The 13,106-nt window shown below is 69.5% G+C and overlaps 2 protein-coding genes across 3 annotated transcripts; both read right to left on the minus strand.

Moving 5' to 3' along the window:
• Positions 1-1,531: 1,531 nt before the first annotated feature.
• REEP4 (receptor accessory protein 4) lies at positions 1,532-4,216 on the minus strand. Its single transcript, XM_035562722.1, has 8 exons — positions 4,147-4,216; positions 3,154-3,226; positions 2,999-3,075; positions 2,615-2,735; positions 2,379-2,492; positions 1,926-2,087; positions 1,692-1,826; positions 1,532-1,597 (listed from the first exon to the last, which is right to left on the minus strand). Exons 1-8 carry the CDS (start codon positions 4,176-4,178, stop codon positions 1,532-1,534), a joined length of 780 nt encoding a protein of 259 aa, XP_035418615.1. The 5' UTR covers positions 4,179-4,216.
• Positions 4,217-4,555: 339 nt separating this feature from the next.
• Positions 4,556-9,875, minus strand: LGI3 (leucine rich repeat LGI family member 3). 2 transcript variants are annotated; one of them, XR_007709178.1, is made up of 9 exons: positions 9,476-9,869; positions 8,776-8,847; positions 8,615-8,686; positions 8,450-8,521; positions 8,281-8,352; positions 7,932-8,101; positions 7,698-7,862; positions 6,055-7,600; positions 5,941-5,959 (listed from the first exon to the last, which is right to left on the minus strand). XR_007709178.1 is itself a non-coding variant. In XM_035562712.2 (8 exons), exons 1-8 carry the CDS (start codon positions 9,685-9,687, stop codon positions 6,783-6,785), a joined length of 1,653 nt encoding a protein of 550 aa, XP_035418605.1. In that variant the 5' UTR covers positions 9,688-9,875; the 3' UTR covers positions 4,556-6,782. The 2 variants fall into 2 exon arrangements, 1 of the variants encoding a protein (XP_035418605.1); XM_035562712.2 differs by having other exon boundaries at positions 4,556-7,600; positions 9,476-9,875.
• Positions 9,876-13,106: the final 3,231 nt, after the last annotated feature.

Consider the following 13,106-nt stretch of genomic DNA (forward strand, 5'->3'; position numbering starts at 1 on the left):
CCCATCCTGGGGTCGCGATGCTCAGGCTCTGACACCCCCCCCCCCCGCCTTCTCCCTCCCCCCCCGTGCCCCCCAGGGGGCTCGCAGCACCCACCCACCCTCCCCAAAGCCACCCTGGGGTCCAGCCCCACCCCGCACCCCACCACCGGCATCCTCCCGGGGCCGTATCCCTGGAGGAACCGCGCTCCCTAAGCGGCTTTCGGGGGATTACGGGCAGCCCCCTGGCCCTTGCCCTCTCCCCACCCAGCCTTCCTTCCCCGCTGCTTTAAGTAATCGTCCCTGAGACGGTTTTACCCGGCTAATCCGGCCACCTCCACCTAAGCTGCTCCAGCGCCCCTGCCTGCCCCCCGCCGGGGCGCAAACGCTCCCTGCCCCGGGAAGCCCCCCTGAAGGCAAGGGGAAGCCGGGGTCTAAAAATAAGATTGGACAAAGGGATGAGGGCAGGAAGCCTCGGGAGCGAGGGGACTGCTGCTGGAGAACGGCGCCGGAGGGGCTCCTGGAGATGGCAGAAGTGGCACGAGCAGCGCCGTCGCCTCGTGCCACCCCACGCGGGGGGGGGGTGAAGCCCCCCCCCCCCCCGAGGGATGGAGCAAAAAGGGGCCGAGAGCCCCGGGGCAGGGCTGCGAGGACAAAGCGGGGCCGGGAGCCAGAGCTGGGCCACGTCTGCCTCCAGCCCCGGCTGCGTGCCGCGGGTGTCCCGCAGCGCCTGCTGCCACGCCGTGGGGGTCACGGCTACTGCAGGGGCACCCCGGGGTGCTGCGCCCTCCTGGGGACGGGGTTGAGGCAAGGGGGACAGCGATTTCCGAAAGTCTGGAATCAGATTTATTCGTCCGTGTACAAAAATGCCCCCCCCCCCCCCCCCACCTCCTCCTCGAGGAGGGGAGGGCGTTAAAAGCCGCGTGGTGCCGCGCAGGGCACGGGCAGGCACCGGTGCTCCGGTTTCAAGTAGAGAGGGGAAAAAAAAGGGGGGGGGGGGGGGGGACACACCCGTGGTGGAGGGGGGGGCACGGGCGGTGTCTTTGGCTTCACGAGGGATTGATGGAGCCCAGGAACGTCCCCACACCGGCTCCCGGGGGAGAGGGGACGCGGGAGGAAGGCAACGTGGCAGCGGGAGAGCAGGACCCCCCCGGTGACCCCGTGCCGAGGACGGGGCTCCTGTAGTGCTCGGGGAGGGGGGAGCCGGGCCCCCACGGGAGAGGCGCCGGCGCCCCCCCTGCAGCAGCGATGGTCAAGGGAAGGGGGGGGGGGGGTGGGGGGGCCACGGCCGGGAGCAGGATGGAGCCCCCCAAGCCCTCCACGAGGCAGCCCCGGGGTGCGAGGTGCGGCCGGGAGGGCGCAGACACCAAAACCTAAGGCACGCGCGGCGCGAGGCAGCGGGGAGCCCTCACCCCGGGGCGGGTGGGGGGGGGGGGGGGGGGTGGGGCTGGCGGCACAAACCCCGGCTCCCCCCGGCGCTGCAGCAGCAAACTCAACAAGTTAAGACTCCTGGCGATGCTTTTCCCCGGGGTGGGGGGGGGTGTGCAGTGTTAAATTAATTGTCCTGCTCCGTCCGAGCCGGCTTCTTCCGAAGGCGGCCGCGCGCCAGCCGGGAAGAGCCCTGGGGTGGGGAGGGAGGGGGTCAGATCCTGCCGGGCACAGCTCGGTGCCGGCGGTGCTGTGCCCCCCCCCTCTCCCCCCCCCCGCCACAATACCTCTTTGCCTTGGGGCTTCTTCTTCGCCGCGCGCAAGCTCTGGCTCCGGGAGAGGGGTCTGGGGTCCCGGGGGTGAGGGGTGGGCTTGGGGGAAACCTGCGAGTCCGACCAGCACTCCTCCTCCTCCTCCTCCTCCTCCGTCTCGCTGTCGCAGCGCGGCGCCGCTCCGCAGGCTGGGGACAGGGGCCACCCGACGGCTCTGGCACAGCCCCCCGAGCCCCGGGGCCACGCTGCGCGCAGGGACCCCGCTGCTCCCGGCTCACCCGGGGGCTGCCTGCGGCTCTCCTGCTCCTCCAGGTACAGGGGGTCCCGGTAGTGCACGGGGGCTTCGTCGGGGAGGGAGCGCAGGTCCTGCATGCTGAAGCTGCGCAGCCGCCCGGCCAGCGCGCCCTGGCTCTGCGGGGTGGGGGATAAAGGGTGGGAACGAGGCACGGCCACGCAGGGCAGAACCCAAAGCACCGGGGCACCGCTGGCCCCCGGGGACCCCAGCCCCATTTTGGGGGGGACGCCAGCCCCATGGGGGACGCCAGCCCCATTTTGGGGGGGACCCCGTTGCCCCCCCCCCGTTGCGGGGCTGGCACCCGAAAGCAGGCGAGGCAGCCGGGAGAACAGGATCGGCGGGGCCAAGCCCGGCCCTACAAGCCACCGGTTGCCTCACGGCGTCGCCCCCGTGCCGTGCCCCCGTACCCTGGCGGCCGCCTGCACCGCGGCGGTGGCGGCGATGTTGAGGCCCCGCTTGCCGAACCGCACCACGGTCTCGTAGCCCCGCTCCCTGGCCTGGATGATGTAGGTGTCGATCTCCTGCGGGGAAAAACCACGGGGGTGCTGGGTGCGTGCGGCGGCCCGGGGAGGGGGGGGGGGGGGGCCCGATGGGGCTGAGCGCCCCCCCCCACCCCCACCCCCCGGGGCCGGGCGGCACCCACCTGCTCCCTGCGGGACAGCGTGGGGTGCACGAACTTGCGGTAGAGGAGGCTGGAGCCGCGGGTGTACGGGGACAGCAGCCAGACGACGAAGGCCATCTTCACCTCGTAGTAGAAGGGAAGCCTGGGGGGGGGGCAGAAAATATCGGGGGGGGGGGGCCCAGGGCACGTCCTGATCCCACGCAGGGACATGCATCGGGACTGGGGACCCCAGCTGGGTCACCCTAAATCCCCCTCCCAGCAAGCCGTTGTCCCCCGGAACATGGGAGACCCCAAAAATGGGGGCACACAGAAAAGGGGGGGGACCCCAGAAAAGAGAAAAAAAAAAAAAAAAAAAACAGAAAAAAAGTTGGGGGGGGACCCCCAGACCCCCGCCCGCGGCCTCACCAGGAGAGGAAGATGTCGGTGACGGTCTCGGTGGCCATGAAGAGGGCGAAGACGATCCAGTACATCATCCAGCGCACCTGCGGGACGCGGGCCGGCCGTCAGCCCCCCAGGTTTGGGGCCGGGGGGGGGGGGGCGGCCGGGGGGGCCCTACTCACGTATTCGCGGATGTTCTTGCTCTTCACGGCCTTGTAGGAGGCGTAGGCGGGGTACAGCATCCCGAAAACCAGCCTGGGGGGCAGAGGCGGCGTCACCCCGTAGCGCTGCCCCACGCTGACAAAATGCCCCCCCCCCCCACCCCAGCTGCCCCCCCCGAGTCCCAAGCCCAATGCGGGGCGGGCACAGAGTGGTGGGGATGGGAACCCCACGGGGGGGTCGGGGGCACGGAGCAGGGCTGCCAGGGAGCTCCCCCCCCCCCCAGGTGCCGCCCCCCAGGGTCTCCCCCTCCCCTTTTAGGTGCATCCCCCAAGTCTCCCCTTCTCTGAGGTGCCCTCCCCCCATGTCCCCCTCCCCGTCTAGGTGCCCCCCCCAGGATCTCCCCCTCCCCTTTTAGATGCCCCCCCCCCCCCCCCCCCGGTGTCCCCCTCCCCTTTTAGGTTCCTCCCCCCCCAGGGTCTCTCCTCCCCTTTTAGGCTCCCCCCCAGGATCTTCCCCACCCCTTTTAGGTGCCCCCCCCAGGTGTCCCCTTCCCCTTTTAAGTGTGTCCCCCCCCCCCCCCCAACGTGTCCCCCTCCCCAGGGTCTTCCCCTCCCCTTTCAGGTGCTCCCCCAGCTGTTCCCCCTCCCCGAGGTGCCCCCCCAGGGTCTTCCCCTCCCCTTTTAGGTGCCCCCCCCCCCCCCAAGTCTCCCCCTCCAGATCTCCCCCCCCCCCCCGCATCCCCTCCCCAAAATACCTCCCCCCTGGATGCCCCCCCCCCAGGCACCGCCGCCTGCCAGCCCCAGCACAAACATTTAACAGACCCAACACCCCGGGGGGGGGGCGGCAGCACCCCAACCCCTCCCCCACCGCCCAAACCCCAACCCCCCCCAGCCCCTCCACGCCCCCCCCCCGCCGCCCAACCCCCATTAAACGGGCGCCCCCCCCCCCCCCAGCACCGGGGGGACCCAGGGGGGGGCCCAGGAGAGCCCCTGGGGCCGCCCCCCCCCACTCACAGCACGGCCCGGCTCAGCACCCACGACACCATGGCGGGGGGGGGCCCAGGGGGGCCGCGCCGGCCCGGGCGGCTTGAATGGGGCGGCTGCGGGCTCTGCGCATGCGCCGCGAGCCCAACGGCCAGCACCGCCCCGCCCCGCCATTCTTAAAAAGGGGCCGGGGCTACTCTTAAAAGGGCAATTCCTTTTCTTAAAAGGGCAACGCCTCTTCTTAAAAGGGCAATTCCTTTTCTTAAAAGGGCAACGCCGCATCTTAAAAGGGCAACGCCGCGTCTTAAAAGGGCAACACCGCGTCTTTAAAGGGCAACACCCCGTAGGCTCAGAGGGTGAGCCCCTCCCGCTCCCACCCATTTATTTATTTATTTTTTTAAGCGCTTAGCACACGGAAAAAGGAGAAGCAGGCGCCTTTGTATGATCTCAGGGTTTTATTTTGGTTTCGGGGATGGCCTCTTCTGGCAGATAACCGGTGATGGGATTAGAGGGAACAGCCTCAAGTTGTGCCAGGGGAGGTTCAGGTTGGAAACGAGGAGACATTTCTTCCCAAGTCAGGCACTGGGACGGGTTGCCCAGGGAGGTGGTGGCGTCACCGTCCCTGGGGCTGTTCAAGGAGAGGTTGGACGTGGTGCTTGGGGACATGGCTTAGTGGTGACATTGGTGGTAGGGGGACGGTTGGGCCAGATGACCTTGGAGGGCTTCTCCAACCCCAATGATTCTAGGATTTTCTGTGATTTTTCAGGCCCGCCAGCCCAGGTCAGGGTGAGGAGCGCTGCGGGTGCCGGGGGTTTGGGTGGAGGTTTGGGTGCTGCCAGGGAGGTGAGGCCGGCAGCAGAGGCGCAGGCACCGCCCCGCGCGTGGATCCAGCAGGATGCGGCCCCGGACGCCTCTGTCGGGCGCTGCGCAATCTGCTTCCCGGCGCTCCTCACCCAGGCCAACACGTTTGTGCCGGGCACTGGCTCGGGTGTGTTGCTGAACCGGGGCCAGGGCTCTGCAGAGCCGTGGGTTGTTGCAAGACGCTTAGAAGAAAACAGGAGCGGCTTCCTCCTCCTCTGGGACAGGGGCAGAGCTCTGAGTCCCTGTCGGTGGGCCTGGCACCTGCCCCAGACCACATTTCCCCCGGCCATGTGTCCCCAGCAGTGGCCTGGGGCTCCCCAGCTCCCTGCCCTGTGTCACTGCCAGGGTCGGGGTCCCAGCACCCCCCCGCCTCCCTCCCCACTAAAATCTTCCCTTTCCTGGTGGAGAAACCGAGGCAGTGCGGGGTGGCAGAGCCCCGGGTTTAGGGTCTGCAGCCACCCAGGACAAACCCTCTCCCCAGGCTGCCTGTTCCCTTAGAGAGGCTCTTTTATTTGTGAGCTTAATTGGTGGTTTTTCACATGCATATGCACGCGCCTGTGGGACGTGGAAATGCTCCCCTGGAAAACCAGCCGGGCAGGCGGGGTGCAGCCCCGGGGTGCAGGAGCAAACCCCGCACCCTGGGGAAACACCTCCCGCTTCCCCGCCGCGGGCCAGAGCTTCTGCTGCTCCCCCAAAACGCCCGGGAGAGCCACGAGCAGGGCTCTCAGCTGTCCTCAGCCACGCAGGGCTGCTGTGAGCAGGTGTGGGCACGGCTGGGGGTCACAGTGTGTTTATTGGGGAGTGTTTTGGGTGGGTGCATACACCCTGGTGTGGCTGGCACGCTGGGGGACCGGGCAGAGGGGGCTGCTGGGCGTGCACAGGAGACAGGAGCAGGCAGTGCCGCTCCTGCACGTGGTGGCACCATCGGGGCTGCATCCTGCTGGCCTCAAGCATCCCATCGGCCTCAGGGCATCCCATCCAACTCAGAGCATCCCAACCACCTCGGGGCATCCCATCCAGCTCAGAGCATCCCATTAACTTTGGGGCTTCCCATCTGCCTCGGGGCATCCCATCCACCTCAGAGCATCCCATCCGCCTTGGGGCATCCCGTTACATCTTGGCATCGGAGTATCCCACTGTTCTTGAGCACCCCATCCACCTCGGAGCAGCCCATCCACCTTGGGGTGTCCCATCCATTTTAGGGCATCCCATCCATTTTGGGGCATCCCCTTCCACCTTGGCGCTTCTCATCCACCCTGGGGCATCCCATCGACCCCGGAGCACCCCGTTACACGCCTCGGCATCAAAGCATCCCATCAGCCTGCGAACATCCCGCTGCTCTTGAGCATCCCACCCACCTGGAAGCAGCCCAGTGTCCTGGGACCATCCCAGCCAGCCCTGGCCCTGCAGCCCCACAGCAGTGCCCACATACCCCGTGCCTGAGCGGGCAGAGCCCCCCGTGCCCGTGCTCCCCCCTGCCAGCACCCAAGGGCATCGCTCTGTGGGGCGAGGGGTGTCCCAGCACGCAGCCAGGACGGGGTGGCCACGGGTGCTGCATATGGGAGGGCAGATAAGGGGACCTGTGGGTGCACCAGGGGAAAAATGAGGCCGGTGGCTTCCCCCCAAAGGGGCGTGGGTGCGGGAGGGGTGCGGGGACCGGGCTGTGACCGCGGGGCAGAGTCGGCTGCAGGCAGGAGGACGGGGCTGGCGGGCGCATGCGTGTCCCTGGGCCTGGTCACGGGCAGGAGCAGCCCCTGGGGGAGGTGAGAGCCGCTTCGGGGGCAGCCGGGCTCTGCCTCCCCCCGCTAGAGGCTGAGGTCCACCACCACGTGCCGGTAGACCAGCGTGTTGGCCTTGAAGCTGGGCGCCAGCAGGAGCTGCACGTCGGCGGCGGGCACGTAGCGGAAAGCGCGCGGCGCCTGCACCGCCAGCTCCTGGAACTTGACGAATTTCTGCTTCTCCTCTTCCCACAGGTAGACGTGGGTGAAGGAGAAGTCACTGCCCAGGGCCATGTAGCGCCGCTGCCCCACGGCGAAGGGCTGCATCACCATGGAGCCGCGGGACGGCAGCGTCTGCAGCTCGACGAAGCGCTGCCCTTCCCAGCGCACCACCTTGGAGTCGCCGATGTAGCGGCTGAGGCAGAGGAACTGCTCCCGCTTCACCCTGAAGTGCTTCACCATCTGCACGTCCAGCATCTCGCCCACCTCCCCCTGCGGCGCGAACTGCTTCTGCGCCCGGTTCCACTGGTAGATGACGGGCGCCTGGGAGCTGCTGGAGATGATGAGCCGGGGCTTGCCGTCGTTCTCCACGTACTCCACGTCGGTGTCGCGGTGCCAGGCGTGCAGGGCTTGGTGGGAGTAGAAGCCGTTCTGGTTGAGGCGGTAGAGGCTGGTGGAGCCCGCCTTGGAGCTGTCGGCGATGACGAAGTACCACTCGCCCTCGATCTGGAAGGCCTCGATGTCGTTGGGCTTGCGGGTCTTCTGGCTGTCGATGTCCTGGATCTTGATGAACTTGTCCACGGCCGTGTCCCAGCGGTAGATGTAGGAGCCGCCGAAGAGCTGCGCCACCACCACGTACAGCTGGCTCTGGGCCACGATGGGCTTGCAGTGCACGGCCGAGTGGGCTGCGAGGCAGGGCCACGTCACTCCGGGGGACACGGGGAGACACAGGGAGGGTGGGGGGGGTGGGGGCGCGGCACAACGGAGGGACCCCAACCTTACCGGGGATGCGGTCGAAGTCGCGCAGCTTGCGCTCCACGTAGTCCCACTTGAGCACGGCGCAGCTGCTGGCGCCGGGCTGCGCCAGGGCCACGTACAGGTCGCTGGCGTAGGTGTAGGGCTCGGCCGACACCGACTGGAAGGGCAGCACCTGGTGCACCACGAAGTCTGCGGGGAGAGGCGGCGGTGAGGGCGCGGGGAGCCAAGGCGGGGCGGGGGGAACCGGCGGCCCCTTACCCGTGGTGATGCACTGGAAGTCACCCAGCGCCAGGTCCCGGATCCGCTGGCCCTCGAACTGCCCGGGGCTGCTGCAGAAGACGGCGGGGACCGTGGTGTTGGTGCTCTCCATCCACTCCACCAGCCACTTGATCTTGCAGTCGCAGGCCAGCGTGTTGCCCCGCAGGTCCCTGGAGAGGATGGCACAAAGTCCCCTCCCCTGCCCTGCCCGAGCCCCAGCAGGGACCCCCCAGTTTTGGGGGCAGAGAGGTGGTGGGTGCCCATGGGGATGTGCCCAGCCCGGCACAACGGCGTCGTGCCCCATAACCCTGTCCCCAGCCCGGTGTCCCCAGTGCCACGGCAGCCTTACAAGTCACTCAGGATATCCAAAGGCTTGAAGAGGTCCCGGGGCAGCGTCTGCAGGTTGTTGTTGGCCAGAGACCTGGGGACGAGAGGCGCTGTGCCCGGCGGCCACGCGGGACAGAGGGACGGAGCTGTCCCCGGTGTCCCCTGGGGGGGCGCAGGGTGCCGGTACTCACAGGTGGGTCAGCGATTTGAGCCCGCGGAAGGTGGCCTTGGAGAGCGCCTGGATGTCGTTGTTCTCGATGAACCTGGGGCGGGAGGAGAGGCTGGCAGGGCTGCGCCGAGGGCACAGGGAGCAGCCCCCCCGAACGCCCCCCCCCCATCCCCGTCCCCCCACGCACAGGTACTGCAGGTGCGAGAGGCCGGCGAAGGCGTTGTCGCCGATCAGCGTGAACTTGTTGGAGTTCAGCAGGCTGCAAAAAGGGGGGACGAAACGTCAGTGATGCGGTGGGGGGCACCCGGGGGATGTGGGGGGGGGGGGTCACCGGCACGGGAAACCTACAGGAACTGCAGCGAGGGGATGTGGGCGAAAGCCGCCTCTCGGATCTCCGTGAAGGCCGCGTTCACCATGGTCCTGCGGGCAGGATGAGACCTCAGGGCCGTGATGGGCTTAGGGAGAGGGGGCGGCAGTGGGGGGCACGGCGGGGGGGGGCTGGACCCCGGGTGTGGCGTGGGGGTGGCACAGAGGGGACAAGGAGCTCAGCCCCAAGGGCTGGCACCCACCCCACGCGTGCCCTGCGGCACATCCACAGCCCGAGTGTGTTCACACACGCATGCACAAAGACACACGCAGGTGCACACACACGCACACCTACAAGTCTCCAGTGTCCCGCCGTGTCCCCAGGGACCCCCCCCCCCGAGCTGTGTCCCTCTGGGACTCTGGTCCCCAAGGTCACAGCAGACGGGCAGCGCGGCGGGGCCGGGCTGCAGCCCTGCTCCATCCAGCGCCGCGTGCGCACGGGGACCTGCCAGCACCGCAGGGCACCCGCACACGGGGACGAGCCCGGGGGGGGGTCCCCGGCCCACTCAGGGCCCCCCGGGACCCCCACGCTGCCCTCGCCCTGCACCACCCCGCTGCAGCACGAAGAAAGAGGCTGGCCCTGCCCCAGCACCCTCTGCCAGCCCTGCGCCACGGGGAGCTGACCGTCCCCCCCACACACACCCCGTCCCCCTCCCCAGCGCCCCAGCGCCCCGCTACTCACAGCGAGATGACCTCGGGGGGCAGGTTCTTGGGCACGGCCTTGGAGTCCACGCAGAAGGCTGTGTCCCGCGTGCACGAGCAGCTCGGGGGGCAAGGGGGAGGCCGGGGAGGCCGCCGGCCCCCCGCAGCCCCCCAGAGCCAGGCTGAGGCCAGGAGGAGCAGGAGAGCCGAGAGCTGGCCCCTGGGCATCCTCCTGCAGCGCCGCAGCTCCATCGCCCCGGCCTAGCCCTGCTCCTTCCCCTTCCCCGCACGCCGCTGCCCTGCTGCAGGGAGCCGCAGCCGAGCCCTTTTTGCTCCTCTCCTTCCCCAAGGACTTCAACGCCGAGGGGAAGCGGCGGCGGCGATGGAGGAGGCTGGCGGCACCGGAGCTGCTGCTCTGCAGCGCACCATGCTTGTGTGCTGCGGGAGGAGGGAGGGACGGAGGGATGGATGCGGCGGAGTGACGGCACGGCACGGCACGGCACGGCACGGCACGAGCGTCTGGCCTCGGGGACACGTGTCCCCGGCAGCGTGCGGCCACGGGGGGGCTGCGTGCCGGGGAGGGGGACACGCAGGGCACGCGGTGGCAGCGGGGTCTGGTTTTTTTGTTGTTTTTTTTTTTTGGGGGGGGGGAGGGGGTGGGGTGCTGCCCACCCCCAGCGCTTCACCCCGGGTGCCCTTGGTGCTGCCAAGCTCCCTGCCCGGCCTGGGGAGGGGGGGGGGGGGGGGGGGGGGGGGGCAGGGGGGGTGCTGGGCTGCCCGTCCCAGGCACGGCGCTCGCGGCCAACAATGAGCCCAGCCAGCTCCTCGCCCTGCGCAGCTGCCCGCGGGGCTGGGTGGCACCGGGGGGCAGCCCCCCGGGGGTGCTCGGGATGGGCGCAGGGGATGCAGGAGGAGGTGACGGGGTTGGGTGCGGAGGGCGGGCACGCTCCGCCACCCCCCTGTTTGCCTTGGCCCCCCCCCCCCCCCCCCCCCCCCAAACCGCCAGCAAATGCTGGGAAAGGGCCCTCGGAGGCTTTCACGCCCCCTCCCCGGCTCTTATCCGGGCTGGGCAAACAGAGCTCGAGTGGCACCTTGGCAGCCCCAGCGCCCCCCGAGGACCCTATAAATCCCCGGCTCCGGCTGGCAGAGGGACAGGAGCTGCACGGCGAGGGCGGAGATGGACGGCAGCTCCAAGGAGGCGCTGATAGAGGAGGCCCCCCCGGTAAGGAGCACCCAGCACCCTGCCGGCTGGGGTGGCGGCACGGGGCTGAGCGCGGGCTCGACCCGGTGCCCCCCCACCCCACCCCGGTGTGTCCCCCCAGGAGTACACGGCCTCCCCGCGCCTGCCCTGCGTCCCCCACCAGCTGAAGTGCCTCCTGGTCGTGGTGGTGGTGGTCGTCCTCCTGGTGGTGGTCGTCGTGGCCTTCCTCCTGCTGGGGCTGCACCTCACCGAGACGCACGCCGAGACGGTGCGGGTCGGGGGGGGGGGGGGGGGGTGGGGGGGGGGCGCGCGTTACACCCAGCGGGGTCTGGCGGTGGTGACCCCCCCCCGCCTCCCCCCGCACCGGTGACTCCGTCCCCCTCCTCCCTGCAGGTTTTGCGAATGACCATCCACGGGCTGGGCTCCGGAGGGTCCCCCCAGCACCTCTCCATGAGCAAGAAGGAAAGGATCGGGACGTTCGCCGTGGCCGACGGGCTCAATTCCTCCGCCGTGGTGGTGTACGACTACGGCAAGGTGCTCGCCCCGGGGGCGGGGTGCCGCGGGGCTGGGGGCGGCGGGGGGGCACGGGGCTGGGCTGACGGGGGGGGGGGGCTGTCTGCACGCAGCTGCTGGTCAGCTACAGGTCCTGGCTGCACCGCGTCTGCTACATCACCCGCGTGGACAAGGACGGCATCCCCGGGCTGGACGCCGTCACCGAGGTTTTCCAGCGACGGCAGGTGAGCTCCGGCCTCGTGCCCGCACCCCGAGCACCCACCCTGCCTGCCCCAGGGGGCTCAGGCAGCTGGGGAGGGGCGAAGCACAGCGCCGCTGGGCTTGCGGCAACCTTTTCCCCGAGGCCACGCTGCCGCTGGATGGATGGCAGCGCTCCCGTTCTGTCTCCGCAGGGTGAGAGGAAGGATGGTGCTGAGCCCCTGGCTGACCGCTCCATCCTGGGCACCACCGCCAACGTCCTCTGCAGCACCGTCCCCGTTTACTGGACCTAGCACGGGCTGGGGATGAGGCGGGGGTGTCCCCGCCGTCCCCATGTCCCCTGCGGTGCCCCCCCGGGCAGGGCAGCGCCCAGGCTCCTTCCTCCTCCTCCTCCTCCTCCTCGGCCTCATCCTGCGTGCGGCCTCGGCACCGCGTGGTGCTTGCAATAAATGAGCGGGGTTTGCTTTGGGACGCGTGCTTCTGTCGGCAAAGTAAAGCTGTCCCCTGCCTCCGAGTGCTGCTCGCGTCCTTTCCTGCGCCTGGGGTGTCCCCGAGGGGTCCAGCGTGGGGGGATGCGCCCCCTGTGCCGGTGTAACCAGGGCGAGGACAGGTCCAGCCCCAGCCGAGGGGCACAGGAGGGCTCCCCAGGGATCTGTATGGCCGGTGTCCCCCTGCCCCGTGCCCTCCTGCTCTGCACAGAGGGAGGAGGAGACGGCAGGGGCAGCCCTCGGCGTCTCCAGCCCTTTGGCACGGGCACAGCACCCAGCGCCCTGCAGGGTCTGAGCCACCCCAGTCCACAAAAAGTCCCCATCCTTCTCCTTTCCTCATGCAGACAGGGACAGAGGGACCACAGGTCACACCCCCGGGGCCAGCAGGGCACCCATGGGTGCCACCCCCAGCTTGCCCCCTGCTGCCCTGCGCCCTCCGTGCGCCCCACGTCCCCCAGCAGCGACAGGCTTCAACCCAGAGCAGCCAGGGGCACCCTCAGGGTGCACCCCCATCTGCTGTGCTGGGGACCTGGGGATCAGAAGGGACAAAAGAGAGGCTGGGGGGACCCGTGTCAGCCCCCCTGGGAGGCTGTACCTGCCCCACGTGTCACCGTCCCCGCTCCGTCCCTGCCCCGTGTCACCCTGGCTGGGAAGGGCGCACGCAGCCAGGCAGGGGCTCTGCGCCCCCCCTGCACACGGCAGGAGCCCCCCGGGGGGTCCCCATCCTGCTCAGCACCCCAGGGAAGGAGGCAGGGTGCAAGATGTGGGGCAGACCCACTGCCACAGCTGCTCAGGTTCCCAGGGGACCGTGGTGGGGACCCAGGGTGGCCAAGAGGTCACCGATGCAAAGTCCCAGCACCCTCGGGACCAAGGCTGCGGAGCACCCGGCCCCGATCCATGCTCTGTGGCCCCCTGCCACGGCGACCCCGCTCCTGCCCCAGCGCTGCGGCTCGCGGGGACCCTTTGATGTCCCCTCTGTGCTTTGCCCATCTCGAGCACCTCCAGGTGCCCGAGGTGGTGAAGGGTCACAGGCACGGGGCCAGGTTTCCCTTTGGCAGCCTCCGTCCCCGGATGCCTCACCCTGGAGGGCAGCTTGAACCCCTCAGGAGGGTTTGCTTTGGCCCCAAACCCCGCTCCGGGGCAGCAGAGAGGTCCCCGTGCCCGGGGACAAGTGTCCTCAGGCCCTCTTGAGCTGCGGGTTCCCAGGGGAAAGCAGCTCCGGGCAGGGCGCTCAGCAAACACCGGTGGAGTGGACGGCACACCCGAGTGGC

The sequence above is a fragment of the Cygnus atratus genome, chromosome 27 (assembly GCF_013377495.2).
Source record: "Cygnus atratus isolate AKBS03 ecotype Queensland, Australia chromosome 27, CAtr_DNAZoo_HiC_assembly, whole genome shotgun sequence".
Taxonomy (NCBI): Eukaryota; Metazoa; Chordata; class Aves; order Anseriformes; family Anatidae; genus Cygnus; species Cygnus atratus.

Excerpts from the sequence above, each read along its gene's own strand:
- REEP4 (XM_035562722.1), bottom strand. The coding sequence starts at position 4,178 with ATGGTGTCGTGGGTGCTGAGCCGGGCCGTGCT. Across the intron at positions 3,227-4,146 it reads GTGCTGAGCCGGGCCGTGCT|GCTGGTTTTCGGGATGCTGT; the intron begins GTGAGTGGGGGG and ends TCTGCCCCCCAG. Across the intron at positions 1,598-1,691 it reads AGAAGCCCCAAGGCAAAGAG|GGCTCTTCCCGGCTGGCGCG; the intron begins GTATTGTGGCGG and ends TCCCCACCCCAG.
- LGI3 (XM_035562712.2), bottom strand. The coding sequence starts at position 9,687 with ATGGAGCTGCGGCGCTGCAGGAGGATGCCCAGGGGCCAGCTCTCGGCT. Across the intron at positions 8,848-9,475 it reads CCCCCCGAGGTCATCTCGCT|GACCATGGTGAACGCGGCCT; the intron begins GTGAGTAGCGGG and ends TCCTGCCCGCAG. Across the intron at positions 8,353-8,449 it reads CTCAAATCGCTGACCCACCT|GTCTCTGGCCAACAACAACC; the intron begins GTGAGTACCGGC and ends TCTCGTCCCCAG.